Here is a 27,160-nt window from a genome sequence, read left to right on the forward strand (position 1 = left end):
TGTGTATAATTATGCCAATAAAATAGAAATAACAAGTAAAGTTTCTCAAAAATTTTAGAAAATTTACATAATGATTTCAGACCTCCATTCTACTTTAAAAGACTACAAGTTATTTCATTTTCTTTCTTCTGAATTCAATTACAGAAAGCTCTAGAGGATAATCTTCAGTGGTTTGTGATACTGTAATTGAGCTCAAAATTTAGTTGAGCTGCTCAATTTTTTTTAAAGGGTAAAAATACCTATGAAATATTTATGAAAATTAAGGGTTATTTTCTTTCTTTTTCAATTTTTTATTTAAATTTTGGTTAGTTAACATACAGTGTAATATTAGTTTCAGGAGTAGAATTTAGTGATTCAACACTTACATACAACACCCAGTGGACATCACAAGTGCCCTCTTTAATACCCATCACCCTAAGGGTTATTTAAAAATTTTTTTCAGGACAAGGAATTCTATGTTCAAAGGTTTAAAAATATACCAAAAATATCTTGCCCAGCTCTTGTGTTGCTATGTTTAAAATCCTATGATAGCCATAAGGAAGAATCATAGGAAATACTTGTTAGTTTTATTTTAAGCATATTTGTAAATAGTGTAGTCTAAATATTTTAGACTTTTTCTACAAAAGGAGAGAAAAATAAATATAAGTGTTATGAGTTCTTCAACAAACCAAAGTTAGGAGGGCTGCCTGAATATTCAGGGCACAGATTGAAATGAATATAAAATTTGAAAGGCGTTCAAATTCAGAACTAGTTGGGTTGGTAAAAAGTCAGAGATTGAGTCTTTAAATTGTTATAGAGGGAAAGCAATCTTTGAATTTTTTTCTTTTTCCCCTAAATACCATGATATTTACTTAACATGCCTAAATAGCTTCATGATTATTTAGTTATTTCCAAAAAAATATTTCTCTCTAAATTAAAAAAAAAATTCCTTCCATATTCATGTACTATGCTAAATGCCTGAGTTAGAAAGATAAAAAATTCAGTTTCCTCAATATTTTACTTCTAGGAAGAAGACATCAGAAAATATACCATGAAAATACAAGACAGCAAACACAACAATAAAGAAGGGCACACAATACTATGGGAATGTAGAATGAGAAGCCAAAAAGGTGGTTGGGCTGTGATGACAAAAACACCGCCTCCCAGAAAAAAATTACAACTGATCAAAGTCTTTAAAGAAGAAAAGTAATGAAGCAGGTTGAGAAGGATATTCCACACAGAAGAAAAGCTGAAGAAGTACAAATACTTTAGTATAATTGGATTACAGCTGTGGATGGCAGGAAGTTGGAGGAAAACAAAACCAGATAGGTAAGCAGGTATCAGACTATGAAGGGCAATGTATGTCAGGTAAAGGAATGTGTCTGGAAGAAGAATCCAACATTGATCTTGTGAATCTAAGAGGGCAAAAAGAGACATACATTGGGATCGCTTCTCGGCCTTTTGGCTCAGATCAAGTGTGAAGAGACATACATTGGTGTGGCAGATGCTGTGAAGCTCTGGCTGTCAAACCTTGCTGCCTTCCTTTCCCCACCTGCGTTGATCTCAAATGTGCTTCCTTAATAAAATCCTGCTTTATAATCTCTGCCTAGGATTCTGCTCTCTAGGGAACTCATCCTGTAACAGTTGGGTAGCAGAGTAAGAAAACGGCCTGACTAGCAAGCTTTCTGGCAAAGTGAAGAGGAATCCCTGCTGTTGAAGCAGTTTCCAAGGTTTCCCCTAAGTCCAAGTCCACAGCAATGGCTAAGCAGAGCACAAAAGGTTTCATGTGAGAGGCTGATCCAGGTTTCAATAAATTTCAGAGCTAAAATGGGCTCTCAAATTAATTCTAATTCTGCCACTTCAAGGACAGAGAAACTGCATGTCAAAAGAGTCATGATTGTCCTAATGCTATATAACTAATTATGGGCTGGGCTGAGACTAACTTCTGTATCTTTCACTCCCAAGCTACTACCTTTTTTATAAACCTATGCTTTTCAAATGGATGTGTTCCCAGGAATCTGCATCAGCATGTCAGATTCGCTTGCAGCCACAGGAGAAACATGACAGTTCCTGGAGAATGACTTCATTTACTCTTTATACCACAATGTATATGTTGTAGAATGCAAAGAGCATGTGACTTTTAAGATTAAAGGAATAAGAGATTCTCAAGATCATTGGATTCAGCTTTGTCTTTAGAATCTTTTTGGGTAGGGTTGACTCTTCTCTGCCACTAGGGATAAAGTGGTGTAAGTATTGGAAAAGAACTAACTGCAGGAAGAAAGACTGACATTCCTAGGTACTGGATTCTTTTCTATCTTTATGATAATATAACAGCATTTATTGGAGGACTTTTCCTGTTTCCTCAAATTTCTTAGTAATTTTTTAAGTTTATTTATTTTGAGAGAGACAGAACACAAGCAGGGAGGGGCAGAAGAGAATCTCAAGCAGGCTCCATGCTGTCAGCACAGAGCTCAACATGGGGCTTGATCCCATGAACCATGAGATCTTGACCTGAGCAGAAATCCAAGAGTTGGCTGCTTAACTGACCGAGCCACCCAGGCGCTCCTCAAATTTCTTATTAAAGTCTCTAAACTGCAGATTAATAATTACCTCCCATTTTAAAGAGAGATATTAAACATATCTACGTAATACATGCTAAGAGGAGATCAATTGGTTCAGCTACCATCACCCCCAAAATCTATGAGAGAAAGCTAGAGATTTGTTATATATTTTTCAGAAGTCTTTAAGAACAGAAAGCAAGGTGGCATATATCACCCCAACTCCAAATCAAGCGAGGAAGTCTCAAAAAGTATCACTCGGAAATTGTGGATTGCTAAATGCATGCTAGCAAAGCTGAAGCAATTTGTAGAATGCCTTCTGTTCCTATCTTGTGCAGATTTCTTAGGAGAATGTGATATGTAGTCCCAGAGTTTGGAAGCAGGGGATGAGAACTGAGGCTTGGGAGAAGCTAAAAGGCAGTCAGCAGTGTGGAGCAATCTGCAAAGTTAGTGAGGAGAAAGAGGATTCACCCTGGGTTTATGTGTACTTCCACTTGCTGACAGGACAGTGGTGCCTGAGATTTTCTGAGCTCCAACTGACAATAAGGAAGGCCGAAGATAAATAGGCTTGAGTCATCTAAAGATAACCTTTTCCAAAAAGATATTTACCTATCAGGTACACCAGTCTGAAAGGGTAGAAACAAATTTCCCAGACAATTGCTAAAGGGAATTTACAAGAGATCAGATGAGAGTGCCCAACCTACAGCAGAGAAGCGTGTTGTAGGGAATCACCAACAACCATGGATATACCGGAGATGTCAGAATGCATTTGCTGCCACAATAGAAGTAAAATTAGCATCTACTAAGGATTAAGACTTTTGGTGCTTTTCCTGATTCCTTCTACCCCTGATCTGACCCAGAAGACTCTAGTTTCAGAAAGGAGGGTTTCAAAGGGAGGGACAGAGCGGGTGGGGCAGCTGCACATTGGGTTTGGGAATAAAAGTGGATTAACTATTTAAATTAGATTAGACTTTTTAATACCTGCAAGTGATCTGAAAGCTTTGGGATATATGCAGGTTGTCTCAAAATAAGGGGAAGAGAAATCTGGTAGTAAGTATCTGAAGTTGGTGCTGGAAGAAATTACATTATTTCTGGGTGTAAACCTACAAGTCAGGTCATTTAATAAACTAAATTCATTAGTATGTCAATGTAGGTGGTGTTGTCTGAGACACACTCTATTTTTTAAGGGAGATTTTAAAATAGAAAGGTATGATAGTTAAAAAACATTTTTTGGCATCAAACACAGCATGGTTTAAGTCCTGGCTTTGCCCATTACTCATAACCCAGGCAAATTACTTTTTCTGTGTCTCAGTTTCTTCATCTGTAAGATGGGTATATTAATAATTTACACATTTTGTGGCATATTCCCAGTGCATTATAATTCTTCCTTCTTGGACAGCTGGTTTATGATATCCCCTCAGCAGTCAGGCTCATACAACATAGCTTGGGCCAGGGTGATTGGACTAGCGCTGGTCACTTTGGTCACATGTCTCTTACCTAGATTTTGATCCAAGACAGATTTAGCCTCTCCATGGGGAAAGGACTCTACAATGTTGATTCAAAAGCCACTGTCAGCTAGGAGATGGTGAGAAGAATAAAACATGACTCCACCAGAGAAAGTACCCAGAGTTCTCTTGCTCTTAGTTCTACTTTCCTTTCTGGGAAGAGCTTTGCATTCCCACTCCTTTATATTTTTATAATGAAATTTTCCTATCTTTGCTTATGCTAACTTAGATCAAACAGGAAGGTTAGTTTTAAGAACTGAGATTCAACTCCTAGTGACTGAGTAAACACAGAAAAATTACTTAAATGCTCTGTGTCCATTTTCACAGAATTTGGAGATAGAATAGTACTTACTTCAAAATAATATTCATTCATGAGGAATAAATGAGTCATTACCGGCTAAGATTAAGAACAATGCCTAACACATATTAAGTATCCAATAAATGCTAGCTATCATCTAGTGAGTTGATTTCTATAACTTAGAAATGAAAATAACTTTGACTAATATTATATGACTCAGTGTTGGCATGATGATTGAAAGGGAAAATGCATGAAAAGAGTTTAGCATGATAAGTACCAAGTTTGAAATGGTAATTATTGGCTGTCATTGTCTGTTGCTTTCTTATTTCTTAGTTATGACACCTGATGTTAATCTGCAGAAACACTAAGATTACACAAAGCATCCATTCTTCATTTTTAATCCACAAGCAGTGAATGGAAATGCAGGCAAAGGGTGACATACATATGTGTGAGGATTGGTTGCAATTTCCATGTCTCTTTCCATCTACTCTTATTTATTCATATCTATATCCATCTATGATCCTAGGACAGAGAATAAAGATATATCTACAGAGACACCTTAACAAAATAGATTAAAGCAATTGAAATTGATTCAGTATTTCAAGGACAGACAGTTTAAAGAATAAATTCTTCTGCTCAGGTGGTTCTCAATTTCATTAATAAAATTATATTTATGAGTAAGGACATCGTGTTACCTCTTAAATACAAATTATATTATTTATTTTCCTGTCAAAAGCACATCACATGTTGAAGAAAATAACTTGCCTGCAAATCAGTTTTCCAGAGGTCATATGATTTATTCCTAATTAGCTCTAGTCATTACAATCCTCTGTTTTGCCATTGTGTTGTTGTAACGTTTTAGGGCAGATTAATGTTAGCCTTTGTTTTTCCTGTTGGTCTATTCTCATACCATCCAAGTTTATATTTTTCAATTCTTTGGACAAATTTCTTCTAGTTAACTAGAAAACAAAATTTTCTTTCAAGTCTTTGAAAGAAAGACTTTCAAAGAATTTGTGGTAGAAATATAAATGAAAGACTTCATCTAACTTAATTTATAAGTGGATTAATTTATTAAAATAAGAGATAATTTCTATAGAATACGTATGGCCCAGTTTTGTGTGAAAGGCCTTGTTTAATGCACAAGTGTAAGATGCATGTCTGACATAGAGCAAAAGCTCTGGACTGGTTACATACATCTGGCAACTATTAACATATAGAGGGCATTTAACACTTTAGGATTCTGTTGTATTGCCCCATCTAACAGTAGATAGATAATACAAGCATAGATAATAAAAGAAGAGAGATCAAACTGAGCTTTCTAGAATTTGTTAAATAAATGACTCTTTAATGCTTACTATTTTAACAAATAGTGTAATTCAGTCTTCTGACAGACTAGATATAACTTCAGCTGGTTCCATCTTTCCACATTCTAATCAAACGTTTCAGTAGAAAAGTCTCTCCATCCTCTCACCATCTCAGTACTGTTGTACAGGAAACACCATCACAACTGTTACACCATTTTACTTTGGGTTTGTAAAACTGTGTAGTCCAATACTGTATCCACCAGACAAGTGGCTATTGAGATGAGGCTTTAAATGTGGCTAGTTTAAATTAATGTGCTGTAAGCGTAAAGTACACATGAGATGTGGAAGACTTAGTATGAAAAAAAGAATTTAAAATATTCCATTAATATTCTTCCATTATTTCATAATAATATTTTGGATACACTAGGCTACATAAAATATATTATTAATTTCTTCTGTCTCTTTTTCATTTTTTGACGTGCAACAAGAAAATTTAAAAGTTGCATATGTGCCTTGCATTCTAGTATTATGAACGATTCATCTATAGAACCATCAAAAATTAAGTAATTCATGATCAGTGCATACCAACTTTTTTCTGATTATTACCTCTGTTTAAATATTATCATCTTAAAATGATTTTCTAAGCAGTAGTATAAGGAATTCTAATTAACTTTTCTTCTCTACATTTTTATAAGCAAATTTACCTTAGAACAAAAATGCTTTAAAAATGTCTGTCAATTAAGAGGACAATTAGTAAACTCATCAAATGTCATGTTTACATGTCTACAGTCTAAATATATTTATATCCATCTATTGTATAAAGAGAGGGAGAGATAAGTTGGGACAACTGAAATCTTTATTCTCTTAATTTATGTAGGTTTATCTAATTACTATCTGAAATATATACAATAGAATTTATTTTATTTTTAATTTTTTTTATTTTTTTCTTTATTTTTTCAATTCAACTCGGAAGCTACCATTGAACAACTTTGGAGAACACATGCCATGCTCTAGCAGATAAAATATTGGATCTGGAATATGGACACTGTATTCTAGTAGTAGATTTGTCCTTAACTAGTAGTTTCCATAAGTTAATTATCTTGGACTTTGTTTCCATACCTGTGAAATGCTAGTTTCAATTACTTTAATTTAATTTAATTTAATTTGGTGTTTTCCAACACCAAACTGTTTTGATAGCCCAAAAGAGATACTAATCATACGTTTTAATAATCCTACGTATTTTCAATTTTCTGTGTGTCTATGTGTTGTGCAATCAATCTGTTAGAAACAAATATACATAATGAAGTCACAAGACTTCAGGAATTCAAGACTGAAATGAGAAAGATAACATACTCATACTTCCTAGTGTGCACATAAACATAAACAGTAAAACTCTGGATTTTGAGTAACCTGTTCTGTGAGTATTCCGCAAGATGAGAAAACATTCCTAATAAATTTAAACTTGATAAATGAGCAATGTCTTGCAATACGAGTAGTACATGATGCCAAACGTCACAGGATCACATTTGAGCCAATGGGCCCAATCACTGTGGGATTGTGGGTGATCGTCTCCCTTGCTTGGAGGCTTGGTTTCAGGCTGCAGTGTTTGGCAGAAATCAGTGATTTTTAAGAACAATGGATGGTGCCCACAACTGATACTGGTGTATCTTTTATCATTTCAAAGCACCTATGGACAGTCCTTTGCTTTTCCATACATGAGTATGCTTAGGAATGTTTTGCTTCATTCTAGGTCAGGCTGCCTGCAGATGTAGACCCTACCGCCTTATTGCCAGTTACATTATATACAGTATATGACAAGAGTTTATCAATACTGTACTGTAGTCAACATTCGTGCAAGCGTATACAATGGCCCCCATGAAGAAAAAGGTTGAAAAGAAAAGCAGCAAGAAGAGGGAAATCATCCAGAAAGATTAACGATGTATGCGAGTGGCCAAAATTGCAAGATTTTATAAGTCTATGTTGGCCATTTGCACAATATTAAAGAAGAAAGAAGAAATAAGGAGTCTAAATGCAGCAAAAGGAGTCATGAGAATATTAAAGCAACAACCATGTGTTTTGAAAGATGTAGAAAAGTTGCTTCTGGTTTGGAAAATGAGAAACAATGAGCAGGTAATACTGTGATGGAGAACTTTATCTGTGAGAAGGCAAAGCCTTTGTACACCAACCTGGTAAGTAAACTGCCAGGTACATCAACAGAAAACGAAACAGGCTTCAGAGCAAGCAGGGGATGGTTTAATAATTTTAAGTGGAGAAATGACATCCTTAGTGTTGTGAGTCATGGAGAGGCTGTGAGTTCAGACACTAAGACAGCTGAGGCATTTTGCTATTGAGTTCCAGAAGCTCATGGTTTCCAAGTGTTACCTGCTGGAGCAAGTTTTTAACTGTGATGAGATGGGGCTCTTTTGGAAAAAGATGCCAAAGAGGATCTACATTACAAAAAGAAAAGAATGCCATGCCTGGTCACAAGCCCATGAAAGACCATTTCACCCTCTTGTTTTGTGCTAATGCAAACAGGGATTTCAAAGTCAAAACCCTGCTCATGTATCATTCCGAGAATCCATGAACCTTCAAGAAATGTAGGTACAGAAAAGCCAGTTAACATTATGTGGAGGTCCAACAGAAGGCTTGGATCACTTGTATCTTGTTCGTTGAGTGGATCAATGAGGTCTTTGGCCCTGCAGTGAAGAAATACCTTTTAGAAAAGAATCTGCTACTCAAAGTCTTGCAGTTTATGGATAATGCTCTTGCTCATCCTCCAGGCTTTGAGGATGAATTACTGAGGGGATTTGAGTTCATTAAGGTCAAGCTCCTTCCTCCCAACACCACTCCAATCTTCCAGCCCATAGATCAGCTTTTTAAATCTTAAAAAGCTTTATACTAAAGCACTATTTCAGCGATGCTTCAAGGTGACTGAAGGAACAAACCTTACCCTCTGAGAGTTTTGGAAAAGTCATTTCCACATCACGAACTGTCTCAAGATCATTGATAAAGCCTGGGATGGGGCCACCAAGAGAACCCTCAATTCTGTTTGGAGAAAACCAACCTGTGTTCTTGGACATGACTTAGAGGGGCTTGCTTATGAACAGAAGCCACCAGTTGTTGATGAAATTGTCTTTGGGTAAGACCACAGGACTGGATATGAATAAGGACAACATTCAAGAGCTGGTGGAAAAACATGGCCAGGAGCTGACGAATGGATAGATCTGCATCACGAGCAAAGGAAAGAAGTTATGTCGTCAGCAGAAGAGGAGAAGAAAAAGGTAGAGGAATGCCTCATTTCAAATGAGATTAGGGAGATGTTTAAAATGTGGGCAACAGCACAAAATTCTGTAGAAAACACCACCCGAATAAGGGTGTACCAGTGTGAATGATGGATCTGTTTAACAACAATGCAATGTCACATCTAGCCCATCTCCCAACTACCACCTTCTGTCAACTCATAGTGTATTCTCTATCATTAAGAGTCTCTTGTGGTTTCCCTCTATTTCCTGCCCCTTCCTGAAGATGTGTTCATCTGTTTTGTTTCTTAAATTCCAAATGTAAGTGAAATCATATGGTATTTGTCTTTCTCTGATTGACTTATTTCAGTTAGCATAATACATTCTAACACCATCCATGTGATTGCAAATGGCAAGATTTCATTCTTTTTGATGGCTGAGTAATATCCCATTGTGTGTGTGTGTGTGTGTGTGTGTGTGTGTGTACACATCTTATTTATCCATTCATCAGTCAATGGACATTTGGGCTTTGTCCATAATTTGACTATTGTTGACAATGCTGCTATAAACATTGGTGTGCATGTACTCCTTCAAATCTGTATTTTTGCATCTTTTGGGTATATACCTAATAGTGCAATGTTGGATCATAGGGTGGTTCTATTTTTTGTTTATTCAGGAACCTCCATACTGTTCTCCAGAATGGCTGCACCAGTTTGCATTCCCACCAACAGTGCAAGAGAGTTCTCCTTTCTCTGCATCCTTACCAATACCTGTTGTTAATTTTAGCCATTCTCACAGGTGTGAGGGGGTATCTCACTGTGGTTTTGATTTGTATTTCCTTGATAATGAGTGATATTGAGCATTTTTTCAAGTGTCTGTTAACCATCTGGATGTCTTCTTTGGAAAAGTGTCTATTCATGTCTTCTGCCCATTTCTTAAATGGGTTGTTTGTTTTTTGGATGTTGAGTTTGAAAAGTTCTTTATAGATTTTGATACTAACCCTTTATTAGATATGTTATTTGCAAATAACTTCTCCCATTCCATAGGCTGTCTTTTAGTTTTCTTGATTGTTTCCTTTTCCTTCTCTGTTTCTTGATTGTGTACAAGTTTTTTATGTTGATGAAGTCCTAGTGGTTCATATTTATTTTTGTTTCCCTTGCCTTCAGCAATGTATCTACTAGGAAGTTGCTGCTGCCAAAGTCAAAGACATTGGTTCCTGTGTACTCCTCAAGGATTTTGATAGTTTCTTGTTCCACATTTAGGTCTTTCATCCATTTTCAATTTATTTTTGTATGGTGTCAGAAAGTGGTCTAGTTTCATTCTTCTACATGTTACTGTCATGACTCCTAATGTCATTTGTTGAAGAGACATTTTATACATTGGATATTCTTTCCTGCTTTGTCATAGATGAGGTGACCGTATACTTGTGGGTTCATATCTGGGTTTTCTATTCTGTTCCATTGATCTATGTGCCTGTTTTTGTGCTAGTACAATATTGTATTGATTACATCATTGACTGTTATTACTTCCTGTTCTTTATTTTGAGGTGAATTCCTCCATCTTTTCATTTTGGAGGAAGAAAAAACAGTAATAATAACAATAGAATGAAATACAAATTTTAAAAAATTAAAAAAAATCAAATAAAGAAAGCTAGATCCTAGGTGTGTTTTGGTCTGTTTGTTAAGAGAAGTTTGAGAGGAAAAGAAAGGAGAAAAGAGAGGAAAAAAAATTAAAAATTAAAAATTAAAAATAATAAAATTAAAAAATAAAATATTTTGCTCTTTCTGTATCCAAGTAACAAAAGAAAAATAATAACAACAAAAACAGAAGCAACAACAACAAAAAAAGAACAAAGGAAAAACAAAACAAAAAAAAAAACAACTGAAGCTAGATCCAGTTTCCTCTAGAGCTGAAACTCTGCAGTACTCTGTGGTCAGCCGACTAAGCCAGTGGAAGGGATTTGTGCCGGTCTTCTGAGAAGGGGCCTGCTGCTCTAATTCTCAGACTGACCTGCCCTAGTGGTGATGTGCCTGTAGGGCACAGGGGGTGGGGCTTGGTGTAACAGCTCTGTTCTCCACTTGATGGTGCTGTTTAGCTCACTGGGGTCAATCAGTGTTGGGGGGCTAATGGTGAAAATGGCTTCATCTCTGGCTTCATCCCTAGTCTCCAGAGCAGGAAGTTCATACTCTCACAATGTGCAATTATTCACCCCTCCCAGGTCTCCCTCCTTCTGTCAGCTCGGCCACATTCCCCCTGTCTGTGCCCAAGCTGTCCACCCACCAGGTGGTGCCTCCCTCCACAGTTTTATCTCAGGTGCAGCTGTGTTTCAAAACACCATACTTCAGAGACCCCTGTGGCTCAAACCCACAGTGGTGCTCTGGGGGAGGGTGTCTCTGTGCTATGGCTGGGGCCAACTTGTCCCAGGAAATGGTTGTGCCTTGGTGCTGCAGCTGTGCCCAGAGTTTATGGTAAACTGCAACACACAGATGGTGCCAGTGTTTGCTGTCCTCAGCAGGCATCTTTGTTCCTATATGGGTGAAGGAGGTGGCTTGATGGCACCTGCTGGGTCTTCCACCTGTGGAGAGGCCGTATCACATCGACTAAATACACTCCAAACAGGGAAACTGCTTCTCCTCACATGATCCTCAGACATCACTGCCTGCTTCATCCTGGGAGCACCACCAGGGGCTGACCTCCGAAACTTTAGACAATGTGCTCCACCCTTCACATAAAGCTGGTGGCATTGAAACCCTCTCCTTTTCCCCCTACTGATAGTTTTGGGGATCAGTTTTCTTGTGGAGGCTCCTGTGTTGTGTTTTCATTGTTTTTCTCTAGCTGCTTTCAGGGGAGTGCTTTCTTGTGCAAACCTGATGCACTGCTCTCTCTCCCCATCTCTCTCTTTCCTCTCTGCAAAAATGGCTCCCTCTCCTCGGTGCCACCATGGCTCTTGTCTCCCCTAATTAACCTCTCTACACCACATATCTGCTGCATTCTCTCCCTCAAATTATGCAGATTGTTCTGTTAATCCTCAGATTGATATCCTAGGTGTTCAAAATCGTTTTATACTAATCTAGCTGTGCTCGAGGGACAAGACTAGCCCAGAGTCCCCTTACTACTCTGCCATCTTAACTCCTCTGCATCTCACTTTTGGACAGAATGACTATGATAGGGTCCTGAGACTTACACAACCAGATGTCAATAATGATATCTTTAAGTGGATGAGTTTATCTCTGTCTTATCTTTTATAATCACATTTTATACCACACTTTTCTTTTTCTTTCTTTCTTTCTTTCTTTCTTTCTTTCTTTCTTTCTCTTTCTTTCTTTCTTTCTTTCTTTCTTTCTTTCTTTCTTTTTTACAAAATAATGCACTGAAAATATGGGCCTATAGGATTGTAATTTTTTGATAAAAAATCTAAACTACTTCTGTATAGTAATTTACTATATAAAAATCTGTTATACTTCCAAATTATAAAGAGCTGTTATACTTCCAAATTATTCAGAAACATTAGAATTAAAAGAGTTTTCATCCAATTTTTCTAGCCTGTTGAAATTATGTCTCACCACTGATCTCACATGTACTCTGCTTCCAAGCCAAACTAGACAACTCTCTTTTCCTTCATGAATTTGCTCATTCTAATTCCTCCAACTCATCCTTTTAAGTACCATTCCAGATATCACTTTTGATCATAGAATATTTTTCATGATTACCCAAACTGGATATGATAAAGGAACAATCTTTATGAAAATATTTTGATAAGAGGTTTATGTTGTGTTTGCGGGAGGAATGGCAATAAAAAGTTTGCTAAACAGGTCTGCAATATAAATAAGTAAAAATATCAAGAATTCAAGGACAAAACAGAAAATAAGGGAGTGATGAGAACAGGGAGGAGAAATATCTGAAGAATTTTTAAGGAAAAGATTATGGCATGTGTGTGTGTACACGTGTGCTATAAAAACCTTATGTGAATGACTCTACTTTTGTATGGAAATAAAAGATAGGCCCATTGTTCAGGATCTTGATGGATTTTATGATCCAGTTAGAGGCCTAAGGTAAAGGATGGTTCCTCTTACCCCTCTTCTTTCTGTCCTGCTCAGGCAGTGGGTTAGCATATGGCTGAGGTTTTGCCAACTAGACAGTTTCAAAATACTTCTTGGGACTCTGAATCTTAAGCAAATGATTCAGAACACAGTGACAGTATAAGCTCTTCTTCGGTGGTGGTGGTGGTGGTGCTCCAAACTGTTTTTGGATGAACCTCATTCTGCTTCCTGTTTCCTAGTTCTCCAGAGTATCCTTCAGAGTATATTTTCCAAGTTGGTTCCACTTGCTTTTCCCAATTTTGTGAGCATCAGATATCCATCTAATAAACTTCCTTTTCTACTATATAATCAAGTAAATTCCCTGAGGAATGACTACAAGTCCTATGGTAGGCAGAATAATGCCCCCCCCCAACGCAAAGATGTCCACATCCTAATTCCTAGGATCTATGCAAATGTTATTTTACAAGGCAAAGGGACACTAAGGCTGCAGTTGGAATTTAAACTGCTAATCAGCCAATGCTGAGATACAAGGATTATCCTGGATTATCTATCTGAATGGGCTCTGTGTAATAATAAGGCTCATTAAACATAGAAAAGGGAGGTGGAAGCATAGATGGAGTAACATGGTATGAAAAAGTTTCAGCTCACCATTGTTTGCTTTGAAGATGAATATAGGGGGCCATGAACCAAGGAATGAAGAAGGCCTCTAGAAGTTGGAAAAGGCAAGGATATAGATTCTCCCCTAGAACCTCCAGAAAGGAACACAGCCCTTCCAATATCTTGATTTTAACCCACTGAGAATTATGGCAGTCTTTCTGTCTATGGAACTTTAATATATGGAATTTTAAAGTTTATTTATGTATTTTAAGAGAAAAAGTAAGAGAAACGAGAGAGGAAAGAGGGAGGGGCAGAGAGAAAGGAAGAGAGAGAATACCAACCAGTCTCCATGTTGTCAATACGGAGCCCAAGGTAGAGCTTGATCCCATGAACTGTGAGATCATGATCAAGCTGAAATCAAAGAGTTGGACATTTAACTGAAAGAGCCACCAGGCGCTCAGTCCATGATTTATGGAAATTCAAGATATTAAACTTGTACTGTTGAAATCACTAAGTTGTGTGATAATTAGTTATGGAAGCAACGAAAACTAATATAGGTCCTAAGTAATACATTGTTAAGGGGGAGGTGATGTTGAGCTGAGACTATGTAGCTTTAAAGAAGGAAGTGGGAAATGCCAGCCTACCTTTGTTAGGTTTATCTTCTTTTCCCTGCATCTCCCATTCTACACCCCATGTGAACAAATACTTGCAAACTTAAAGATGAAAACATGATTTCTTAATTTCATACTACCTCCAATATCTAACTCCATGTGTTATACATGTTTGGTGTTCACCTAATGTTTATTTATTTAAATATGTTTAATTGTAGTGGAATAAAAGGATGTTAATTAAGGAAATAAAGGAGACAAATATATGTCATTCTTTTTCGATAAACAGAAGGGTGTATGTATTCCCTCCTTATCCTATATGGAAATTGCTGGATTATTACCAGTGTAAGTAGAGAGATTGATGGATATTTACTTTTTACATAGTTATAATCACTGAGAAGAGGAGGGAGCTGTCTTCTCCCACCAACTAACTGAACATAGGGCTCCTTGCTGGAGAGTGTGCTGCAACTGATAGTGGAGAAGACTGGAGCCCTTCAGCCCACCCTTGCTTTCAAAAATGAAACCCTCTTGTCTCCTTTCAGCCCCTGTCCTTGACTTCAATCTCGATTCATTTTCAACTTAACTATTTCAGCAGTTGCTGTTTACTAACAAATATGCAGCACTGCTCTAGGATTTGAAAATACATTTTCAGACGTGGGAATTTTCAGTATTATGTTTGAAAATGCCAATACCCATTTCTTGGCCATTTGCTGATGATGTAGACTATCAGTTCCCTGCAAAGGAGATAAATCGTTGTTATAAGAAGCTGATTAATGCTCTGTTTCTCTGCCTTCTTGGCTCTGGAATGTCTAACATTAGGTCACCTGATCTAAAATAAATAAATGAATTCAATCTACTCTAATATGCCTTTAAAATAATATAGTAAAAGCAAAGGCAGGTGTTAAGGCAATCTTTTTTTTCTTTCTTTTATAATAAGACAAAATGCCTGCTAAAACCTCTCATTTTTATTTCTAGGTTTGTAATTTACTCAGTACAGTTGACCTTTAAACATATATGGGATATACACAGACAGGATATCAAATGAAACAAAAGATTTCTTGGTTTTAATGTATGGCATTTAAATACTCCTTTATTGCACTATTTATAAAACTGTTTTATAGAACACTAAAAAGTATTGGGCTGTTTAAAAATGTTAATCCTATAATTAATAGTCAGAGGCATACGCTTTTCCCCAGCACAAGGCACTGATATTCTAAATCTGTCACTCTGAACTTTACAGTAGGAGACAGCCATCTGCCTGCATGCAGCCATCTAAAACAAAGCAAGAATATATGTTCTTATGTTTCCCCTGTGAGATGCAGGATCATTATGATAAATTAGGCAACAAGGTTTAGCTAATATGAATTAAGATAGCATATGTTGAGAAAAAAACACATATTAAATCAAACCAATTCAATAAAAGTCAATGCTATTAGGTGATTGGATAGGGATGATTTGATAAAATAGAGCACATTGCGTAATGCTAAGTAGAAAGGAAACATGTGTATGGGTGACCCATTACTGAGTCCCATAGCCCTAAAAAACCCTTCTCTGTATTACTGAACCCAGCACAATTTTAATTACGGTCTATACTTAATTTAAACCTCAATTTTGCTGTGAAAAATCAAAGTTGTTAAAATAAAATACTTTAATATCCTCTCACAAGAATATTAACTGGAAGTAAAAAAGCAAGGTTGTAAAGAAAAACCAACTTCTGGGGCACCTGGGTGGCTCAGTCGGTTAAGCGTCTGACTTCAGCTCAGGTCATGATCTTGCGGTTCATGAGTTCAAGCCCCGCATCAGGCTCTGTGCTGACGGCTTGGAGCCTAGAGGCTGATTCGGATTCTATGTCTCCCTCTCCCTCTTTCTGCCCCTCCCCCACTCATACTCAGTCTCTCTCTGTCCCTGTCAAAAATAAATAAACATTAAAAAAAATTAAAAAAAAAAAGAAAAATCAACTTCTAACATATCTTTACTTATAGATGCCTGTGCAATTATATATATTTTTTTCAGAGAATTGTATTGCCATCATTAATAAACAGATTTTTCTGAAATTCAAATCTTGTTCATCTACTTTCTACATTTCAGGTTTTACTGAAATCATTATAGAGATAGATATGATTCTTTTCAGGTCACCTAATGTGCTCTACAGTTTAATTTTTAGTGGATCACAGTAATAATCCTCTCTGTAGTAAAAATTTAGTAGATCAACATTAATTTCTTTAGTTTTCTGGTTTTCAAAATTTCATTTTATTTTCTTTGAGAGAGAAAGAGAGAGCACACGCATGAGGAGGGGTGGGGGAGGGGGGGGAGAGACAGAGAATCTTAAGCAGGCTCCATGATCAGTGTAGAGCCCCATGCGGGGTTCAATCCCATGACCCTGGGATCATGACCCTAGCTGAAATCAAGAAGCAGACATTCAATCGAATGAGACACCCAGGCACCCCCAAAGTTTTATTTTTTAAAGAAAATTCTTTTTTTCCTGAAATAAAGATACTTTTTATGTAGAGACTAAAGAGTAAGAAAATTCAGAAATTCCATGCCCTGCTATCATGTTAAATTTGATATTCTAACTAGTATAGCAATGGAGCATCATGGTTAAATGTGAAGTCTGGAGTCAGCCAAGATTGCTTCTAATCCTACCTCTACCACAGACAGACTATGAGACCTTCAGTGAGTAATTTAACAGAGTCTAGGCTTTAGATTTCTCATTTGTAAATTGGGTTAATTTATAGTTCCCTCTTCAGCTGGGTTATTCTGAGGGTTAAATGAAATAAGATGCATGAAACACTCAGTGCAGTGTCTGGTAAATCAGACCCTTCACAGTGATAGTATGTAAATTCCATTCTGGAAGCATAATTTCATATATTTTAGCTGTTGAATGTACTCAATAAAGGACTCATTAAAAAATTATTTTCATAGCAATTATCTTTAAGTTCTAAGCATTTTAATACTGATAATATTTCTAATATACATATATAGAGAGAGAGAGAGAGCAAGAGAGAGAGACAGAGAGAGAGAGACAGAAAGACAGAAAGAGACAGAGACAGACTGATTTAGGGACTGTTTATCCAAATCAAGATTTTTACCATGTAGGTGAAACACTGCAACTGGCATAGAATATTGTTTATTGAAATCTACACTTAGAAATTGTGGCATTTGGCCAATCTAGATAATACTATAAAAAGTCTCATCATGGTACTAGATTCCTGAATCATGGGTCTTAGGCGCCCATCCTCATCTGTCAATCGGGATTGTAAAATGCATACCAGTATGAATTATATTTAGAGCACTAGATTGAAAACACAAACCTGTTCTTGACTTTATGACTGAAAGAAGAAAGGTACTTAATTCAAATTTAAGGGATAAACGATTAAAACAACATAAAATTCTTATACTTAGAAATAACATTCCAGGGGCGCCTGGGTGGCTCAGTCGGTTGAGCATCCGACTTCGGCTCAGGTCATGATCTCACGGTCCATGAGTTTGAGCCCCACGTCAGGCTCTGTGCTGACAGCTCAGAGCCTGGAGCCTGCTTCAGATTCTGTATCTCCCTCTCTCTCTGACCCTCCCCCATTCATGCTCTGTCTCTCTCTGTCTCAAAAATAAATAAACATTAAAAAAAAAGAAATAATATTCCAAATTCTAAAAATGCACATTACACTGCATTATAAGTATTACACATGAAATATTTCCCAAAAAAGGAGGAAAGAAAAAGATAATACTATGACAACTCATACTATAAAAAAAGAGTTCTATTGCATAAATTTTGTTTAGAGTATCACACAAGCTCAGATATTACTCAAAGTTCTTTAAAAAGTCTGTAATTGGCAATAATTATTTACTCACAGTTTCTGGTTATTTTGCACTCAGAAATTAGTACTCTATACTGGATTACCTAATTTTTGCAATGCATATAATCCAATTATTAGTTTTTAAAATATTATAAATTCAATAGGAAAAACATTAGAATGTAAAAGGCAGGAAGTGATTAATAATGCTGAAAAGAGAAAAATAAAATATTCCCTAACAACAAATATAAACAGAGATTCCCAGTCCTTTTCCTGAGGTCAATTTTCTACATTCTGCAACCCAAAACACCAAATAGAATTAAACCACAGTCAAGCCTTGGGTTTAACTCCAAATAAGCCTGGATTTATATCTTTCTGGAGAAAGTACAGGTCTGTACATCCAGTGTTAAAGCTGTTCAGTAAGGAGTTAAAGGAGGGAGAACTGGGGATTCAGTAGGAGATAAGGATTATGGCTGGAGGGTCATTTGTAGTCTAATGTGTATGACTGACCATGATATATAGCCAATAACTAAAGACTCCTCATTTCATTACATCAATTTCACTATCACTAGTAAATTTGATTAAAAAAAACATTAAAAATCAAAGTATAGATTAATTAATAAATAAAATAATTTATTATAAAAATAAAAATAATTAAGAAGGGTATTTTTCTAAAAATCTACCTAGCATGAAATTAAAAAAAGAAAAAGCCCTCTCAGAGATTTAAATGGCTAAGTGTGCATCTAAAAGAGCTTTACAGTCCAAATTATGTTCCTAGAACTCTACTTACAGAATGTAGTATAAATGGTCTCATACTGTAGCAGAATTGGCAAGTCTCATATTTTGCAGACATATGAAATATTCACTCAAAAATCAAGCAAAGTGATGTTTTCAAAAGCATTTTACAGTTAAAAAATAGACTTTAAGGATACATATTATTTATACAATGAGACTGAAAATAGACCATGTTTCCATTTTTTTTGCTTTTAACTATATTTACTTGCTTACTTGGCTGAATATTAACACATAACAGTCACACAGGGTTATTTGGCAAGAAGAGCTGAATAACATATATGTACCTATGAGTTTGCTTCCAGAGGTCTCACATTTTGGTGTTGAAAAAGGATTTAAACACAATCTTGGACAAATAATGAAATTCTCTGCCATATGAATCACTATCCAATAGTAATCCCCATCCTCACCTCCTCAATTTAGAACCAGTGATTAATTTTACATGGAAAACAATGTCACTTTTCAGCTATTAGTGTAAGGACATGCATCATGACCTAATGCCTTTGTAATCTGCCCAGGGCGTTTCTGGCTCTAATTGCCCATCACTGCTTTAATTAACTGAGTGACTCTTAGGAGGCCATTAGATGTCTGCAATAGGGAAATTCTCTTTTGATTCATAAACAGCTCCATTAATGCTAAAACCATGTTCTTAGGTATCAAAAAAATAACCAATCTTAACAAAATAATTTAAATATGGGGATCTGCTTACGAAATACAAAAAAACAGTGATGTGATTAATAATTAAGCAATAAAAATAGTATACAATAGAACCTAATTGTTTCTATGCTGACAAAAGATGGACACATCATAATTTTAGAACAAACTACATAAAGAACACTACATTTCCACCTAAACACTTATTTTTTGTGGCAGCTGAAAATATATTTTGAACGGCAATCCTAATGGAGAAAATAAAATCTTAGGTTTGCTTCTACAATACTGAACCAAAAGTGTTCTATCATAATTCATTTTTAAATAAAATTATACAGATGTTTCTTGTTTCTGTCAACATGCTTACTATAAGGTTGTAATTCTCTTGTCACCTCTAGAGAACTTTTTAAAAACAAATGAAGATCGATTACCTTGTTCACAGAAACGGCCAGTAAAATGTAGCGGACAGTCACAGTGGAATGAGAAGGTATCGCTGGAGAGGGAGACAGGATGACAAGTGCCTCCATTGTAACACAGGTCCTCCTGGCACACGGGTGGCACTACAGGAGGGGTGCCGAGGGAGGTCCATGTGGCGTCAACCCCTTCTGTTGCACTAGAAGGAGCAACAGAAGACACTGTAGACAGAGTGGAATCCTGGGATCTAGATTTATAACAAGATCAGAAAACACAATATAAGTAAAAGTACATGAACTTAAACAGAAATAACAGAAACCCTGGTTTAAAATAAGATGAAATAAAAACACATATCAGCGGTTTAACCTAGGGTAAAGAGAATTATCACGTTTGGTTTCCAGTTGTGGGATTTACAAATGTTGAAAATGCCTGAGCTCTAGAATGTGACCTCAGGTGGATCACAGAGCTATAGTCCATCTATGTGGTTCTGAGAAGCTAAATTAATTTCTTCTAAGTACTTAAGAAACCTGAATGTATCAGCCTCCATAAGCCTAATTGTTTTCTTACATAAAAGAATCAGAATGTGGCTAAGTATAGCTCTACTTTGACTATTTTAACCCTCATGAACCTAAGTTAAAAAAAAAATGAGGCCATGTTACATTTTAATGGTAAAACTGCTTGCACTTGACTTATTTCTAAGGTTGATTACTAGAAATGTGTATTCCTCAAAGTGACTTGCATTCAAGAGTTACCCAAGAGGTACCTTAGAAATGCCTGCAAGTGATTCTCTTAAATTTTTTTCCCACAAATTTTACTACCAGTTTAATTTTCTTCTTCCTTAAAAAATAATGAAACAACAACAAAATCCCTTTGAATTAAGTTGAAGTTCCTTACTTTTATATTCAAAGCCTCTTGGTAATGGAATTCTTCTTTGCTTTCCAGCTCACTTTATCGTGATTCCTAATAAATACCTTAACTTCACTCATACCCAATGAGATTACTATTCCTTCAAAACTCCGAATGTTCTGAATTTAGGCAGTTTGTTGAACTACTTTCTACGCATTGTTGCTCCTCTCTTGCTATCTAAGTTTCACCTAAAGTGCCAAGTCAAAATCTATCTTATTTCCTCTAGATAGCCTTCCTTCTTCATTGGTCCTTAAGATGAAATTGGTATTTCTTTCATCTTTAAAATTCCGTATGTCAATGTACCACTGCTGGAATATTTTCCACTGGCTTGGAGTACATTTTTTAATTTTAGGTAGAGCTACAGGGTTTTTCTACCTTCCCCCCACACACAAATTCCTCATTTTGGCAGAATTCCTTATTCATAGTAAACAACTGAATTGATGTCTTCAGAGCGCTCCTGAGTGTTACATTACTGTTTGGAAGTAGTGCTTTTGGAATTTTCATTTAATAAAAATCACTAGGAGAATTATCTTTTTAATATAAAAAAAATCTTCCTGCAATAACAAATAAACAACAGCTTAACTATCTGAGCAAATTTTTATTTTGTACATTGTCATAAAGATAAAACTTTGGCAAAAGAAGTCCATTCAAAAGTTATCTTCAGACTGACGTTTAGAGACTCAGTCATTTTTGCATCTCCTGTCTATTACCATGTCAATTTATTGGAATAAAAAAGCTGAAGAAAATGAAATAGATAATTTATTAAAACATTTTACCAAAACCAAAATAATATTAATTGGCAGGTCATTTCTTTTGTTTTACAATGCTCTTGCAACCTGAAATTTCTACTTATGATGTTTATCACAGGTTGTAACCATATATTTATATTTTTGATGAAGCCAAACTGTCTTCTCTGTCCTCAACGTCCACAAAGAATGGATGGATCATCTCTGCTCATTTCTTCATGTTATCCATAACAGCAATGATAATCCTCAAGTAGACTTTTCAAGAAATATTTTATAAACTAATTTGAATAATTTTTGTAAACATCCAATGTACCACAGTACCAGCAAGAAAAATAGCAAGTGAAAATAAGTTTAAATTTAGGGTCCATTTCATAACTCCATTACACACCATGTTTGGTTTTATAAATAATATAAATTCTAACACTTCTGATGCAATCTTGCAATCAACTTTCTCAGATTTCATTCTGTTAGATTAGCATAATTCTCCCCATTTGTACTCATAGTATAAATTTGTCCCTTTAAAGTAACTTCCATTAAGCAATGCTAATTTGAAGTTCATGGGATTTATTACTCAGTATTCCGTATTCTAATTTAATTTTTATTTCATTGTTTCTGAATGATTTCACCATTTCATCTATCTCTTGCTATAGACTTCATGAACTGCAGTCAATTATCTCTTTCAGGAATAAATTAGACTGAATTAAATGTCACTACTTCTTTCTTCTACAGTAGCTGCTAAGGGAGTCTATGTCTCACCTGAAAAAATCAATATGTTGCACATTTCAGCTGCTAGCTGATTATACAAAAATAATTACTGTTAATTGATCCATCAATTAAAACAGCAGGGCCATAAATCAAATTTTGAAAACAGCATTAATTTAACATATTCTGTTTTTAAGGTCAAATTTGGTATTTGATATATCACTATTAGCAGCCCTTCACTTTCAGTGTTTTTCTTTTCTTAAATTATAAATTATGTCATAACCTCACCTATTTTACAATTAAAGTAAACTTTATTCAATTTTAATAGATTTAAAAAGAAACAAAAATTTCTTCTGATAACATTTTAACTTATTTTTACTTTATGTAAAATAGGTTAAACATATCAAATAAACGTGGACATTAAATACAATTAGATGATAGTCATACTGATATAATTAGTAATGTACAAAAGGAGCATTAAATTTGTAATTGCTTTCATTCTAAAAATGACTATATGAAAGCTTACAAATAAATCAGGATTCAGGGTTTTCAACACTTTTAAATCAATAATATTGTAAAACTTCATTGCCTTTCTTATTACTATCAGTCTAAAATAATAAGTATAAAGAATCTGCTGGATTGTCTCTTGGGTATCTCTGGACAAGGATATAGTGATGAACCAGTCATTGGTATAACAAGCAGTAATCTCTAAAGACCTTTTTCTGAATGAATTAATGATTGAATGATATGCTAATTTTACTCAAAATCAAGCCTGATCCTTAGAGAAAGGCACCTTGATATGACAGTGATTGCTAATCATGTTGTGGGAGTTCTGGGTGGAAGAAAGAAAGACCCTCCACTCATTGTCTCATTCCTGCCATTCTCGCATTTCCAGAAAGTTCTACAAAATCATTTGCCTGGCAGGCAGCAAGCAATTCACATTGTTTCAGCCTGAGGGATTTTACTTGTTAGCTGACTTTATCACTGTTTAGCATACATTTGTCTGGCCTCAATTTCTTAGAAGAAAGAATGGACTCGCTCACAATTATGAAGCCCTGCTTCATAAGCAGAGAAGAGGATTTTTGGAATTATGAGGAAGTATTAAAAAGAAAAAACTTAGCCAGAGGAGTCTTGAGTTTGTGGCTCTTAACAGTATAGGGGGAAAGAAATCTTCAAAAATCATTACAATTAAATTTTTAAAGTGGGAAAATAATCTAGGCAATAAAAGACATATACTTGATGTACAAATAATATGTATACTGTTTTTTAAAAATGAGAATAGTTGTATAAACATACATACTCCCTTCTACTTCATCTTTTCACCTACTAGGATATGCTCATCTGCTCTTTACTTTTTCACCTAAAAATAATTCTTAGCATGCTGCCCTATCAGTAGGTACAGTTCTTCATTTCCTTTTTAAGTTGCAAAGTGTTATACTGTTTAACTATACATTATTGCTTCTATCAGTTTGGAATTAATATATTTAAGCTGTTTCAAGTTTTTCCTCTAATATCTGGGTCATACATTTATTTTAATAGCTATATAGATATACTTTGCAGAGGATACCCATTTAAAGTACAAGAGTCAATAAATTTTAGTAGATTGAGAGGTGTGCAAACATCAACATAACCTAATTTTATATTTTTTCTTCCTTAAAATTGTACTATTTCTGTGGAGTTTCTTAGTGGTCAGGCCCTCAATTCCCATTTAGGATAACTGTCAACATCTAGTCATGTTTTAGTGGTGGTGGCGAATAGGAATAAACTCAAAGAATTTAATTTCTGCTCTATCAAAATCATGAGAACATCATGCTATCAAATAGAGCTTGAAACATACTGAAAAATGGCTTCAAAATTTTATTTAAATTGTCAGCATTGTCTACTAGCTTCAAAGTTCATATTATCTTGTCTTTAGTTTGATCTAATAGTGAATTCTTTCTGAAAGCAAAACAGAAAAATGTTTGCTATTTAAGATGTATTTAATTACCATAACTACATTAAAAGAGGAAATATGTAAAATTACTGTTAGTACTTATAAAATTCTCATCTGCCATTCAAGACAAAAATTAAATATCAAACAAAAATTATACCTGCAAGAACTGATCTGAAAACACTAATCCCAGGTATCATTACTCCTCTTTTTTTCGCATAACATTATGCAATAGAATAATCATATCCTAATAACAAATGCAATATTTAACATTTTATTTTATTTTTTCCTAAAGTTTATTTTTGAGAGAGAGAGAGAACAAGCACAAGTGGGGAGGGGCAGAGAGAGAGAGAGAGAGAGAGAGAGAGAGAATCCCAAGCAGGATCCAGGCTCTCAGCTGTCAGCACAGACCCTGACATGGGGCTCAAACTCACAAACTGTGAGATCATGACCTGAACAGAAGTCAGATGCTTAACCAACTAAGCCACACAGGTGCCCCAATATTTCACATTTAAAGCACAAGTAAATTCATTCACTATTAACATAATAGTGGGATTTTAAAAGATCTTGTTTTCACATTGTCCCAATTTTTCTCACTAAAGAAATACATTTCTCATTCTCACAATCTTGTATGTTTTAGCTCTTACATATTCATAGATAAGGTTCCTTAGATCACAAGCATTCTCACATAATCGAAGTTCGCAGAATTGCTGTGTGTTAAGCAGAATAGTACCCCAAGGCATTCCGAGCCACTGCTGTCCCTCAATATACAGGGTGGGTAATTTTGAAGAGCTGTACTCTCACTGATTGGTTATGATTTTCTTTTCCCATGTCAGCCCTACTGAGGATTGTTCCTGATCACAGAGAAGGTGCAAGCTGTCCTGATCTTGATTCCCGAGTCCAACCCTGCATGGGAATTAAATCAATGCTTTCTGCCAATATGCCAAATCAGTCAAATAGCAGAAATGTTGGCTTTCTTTCCTTTTCTTCCTTTCCACATCTGAAATTCTACACCCCCCTCCTTTTTAAAAAACTAGTAAAATATCTTTTCTACCTTCTGTCAGTTCTTCTACATTTGTATTTCCTTTTCAGTATCTGACTTTAGTTCCTGTTTTTCTGTAATTCATCCTTCTCACTGTTCTTGTTCTTATTACTCTCATACCAAAAATTATTCCAATTGAAATACACATTCTTCTGTGATTTGGTTCCATCTCACTTTTTGGTTTTGCCTGCCTCCAGTGCTTTAATGTATGTCCAATACAAATATGTTCTAATCATACCTTATATAACTTTTAAAATATTTTTCAGTATTTTTACTTCAGGTTATAAGAGATAATTATATATGACAGATACTGCTCTAGTCTATGTCTTTTCAAATAAGATTTCCTGGTCTTTCTGAGAATTTTGTAGTGTTTTCAGTTTTCCGTCTCCTGTTATTCCTGTTGACAATTAGTTTGCTACATGCAATTTTCCTTCTATTGTAGAAAACTTGTTTCTCTTCTCTGGATACCTTCAAAATGTTCTTTTTGGTCTTTTTCTTTCCAGTTTTTCCACTGTGATATGTTGAGATATAGAATTATTTTTATTCATCTAGCTTAGTTTTTTTTTCTGGGGAGATTTTCTATATGAAGCATCTATGCTTTTCACATATTCTGGAAAAATGATAGCTTTCCCACATTCATTTTAAATTCTTCTATTAAAACATTAGATGAAATAAAATTTTCTCATTTTATCTTCCATGTCTTCAGCTCCTTTTGCAACATCTCTCTCAATTCATAATAGTTTCTTCAGATATATTATTCCATTCATTATTTATCATCACAGCTCTTTTTTATTTATTTTGAGAGAGAGAGAGAGAGAGAGAGTGCGCGTGCGCCAGGGAGGGGCAGAGAGAATCTCAAAACAGACTCTGCAGTGCAGGGCTCCAACTGCTGTGTTCCTACTGCGGGGTTTGAACTCACGAACCATGATATCATGATCTGAGCTGAAATCAAGAGTTGGATGTTTAACCGAAAGAGCTACCCAGGCGCCCCTCTTTATAGCTCTAATTGATGTTTAACTTGTCAATTTTTCAATTTAAATTACTATGTTTTCACTTTTTACACTTCTATTTACTTGTTAAAAGCTCTCTGTTCAGTTTTCATGGTATCTTTTTCTTTACTCATACTCTAACTTCCCTCTTTTACTTCTTAAAAAAATCAAGCATAAATTTTTTTATTCTGTATCTGGTAGTAATAACATCTGGTCTTTGCAGATCCAAGTCACCTCCTCTTCTTTCTGCTGTCTCATCTCTCAGGGTGATTTTTATTCCCTTTCAAATGTCTTATAATATTTTCACTGTAGACTCATATTCTTTGGAACTATATCTGTGAGAATACTTTGAGGCCTTAGTGTAAGGCATTTCTTAGAGGACTTATATTTGCTTTGTTCATTCCATGAGGGCAATTTCAACCTGGAAACACTAAAAAATAAATTTTTCTTTAAGACTTTTAAATAAATAGGAAGTGGCTCATTTATAGTATAATCCCTGGAACCAAGTCAACAAATATTTTGAATAAGTTAATGATATACAAGTTTGGATCACAAACCTCCATAGTGAGCTAGTTTGTTGTTATAGTTTTTTTTTTAATTTTTATTAAGTTTTAAATTTTAATTCCAGTATGGTTAACATGCAGTGTTAAATTAGTTTCAGGTATACAATATAGTGATTCAACAATTCTACACAACATTACTCAGACTCCTCATGATAAGTGTACTCTTAATTCCCCTTCACCTACGTCACTCAATCCCACCTCCTTCCTCTCTGATATGCTTTAATTTAAATGAGTACCCTCAGTTAAAGTTACTATTATTTATCTGCAAAAGAGAATTTTGTACTTGAATCATACTCCAAAATACTAGGTTCTAAAAGATATAAAATATTTCACCCAAGAGAAAAAGAACACAGAGTTTCTTCAATTACAGTATTATACATAATTGGGGAAGATTTTTTCCCTCCTACCTAAAGCTAATGCACAGTCAGGAAAATTTTTGTCAGATAGTTTTTTTTTTTCCTTTCCTTTTATTTGGGGGGGGGTGGTAAGGATTTTTCTCATTAGTT

The 27,160-nt window shown here is 35.3% G+C and overlaps 1 protein-coding gene across 1 annotated transcript in view; it reads right to left on the minus strand.

Moving 5' to 3' along the window:
- The window catches only part of EYS (eyes shut homolog), a 1,650,074-nt gene that overhangs the window by 436,618 nt on the left and 1,186,296 nt on the right, over positions 1–27,160 (minus strand). The window contains exon 30 of the mRNA XM_030315776.1: positions 19,794–20,023. Within this exon, the coding sequence (XP_030171636.1) occupies positions 19,794–20,023 (230 nt within the window). The remainder of the gene's footprint in view (positions 1–19,793; positions 20,024–27,160) is intronic.

This window comes from Lynx canadensis, chromosome B2, assembly GCF_007474595.2.
Source record: "Lynx canadensis isolate LIC74 chromosome B2, mLynCan4.pri.v2, whole genome shotgun sequence".
Classification (NCBI taxonomy): Eukaryota; Metazoa; Chordata; class Mammalia; order Carnivora; family Felidae; genus Lynx; species Lynx canadensis.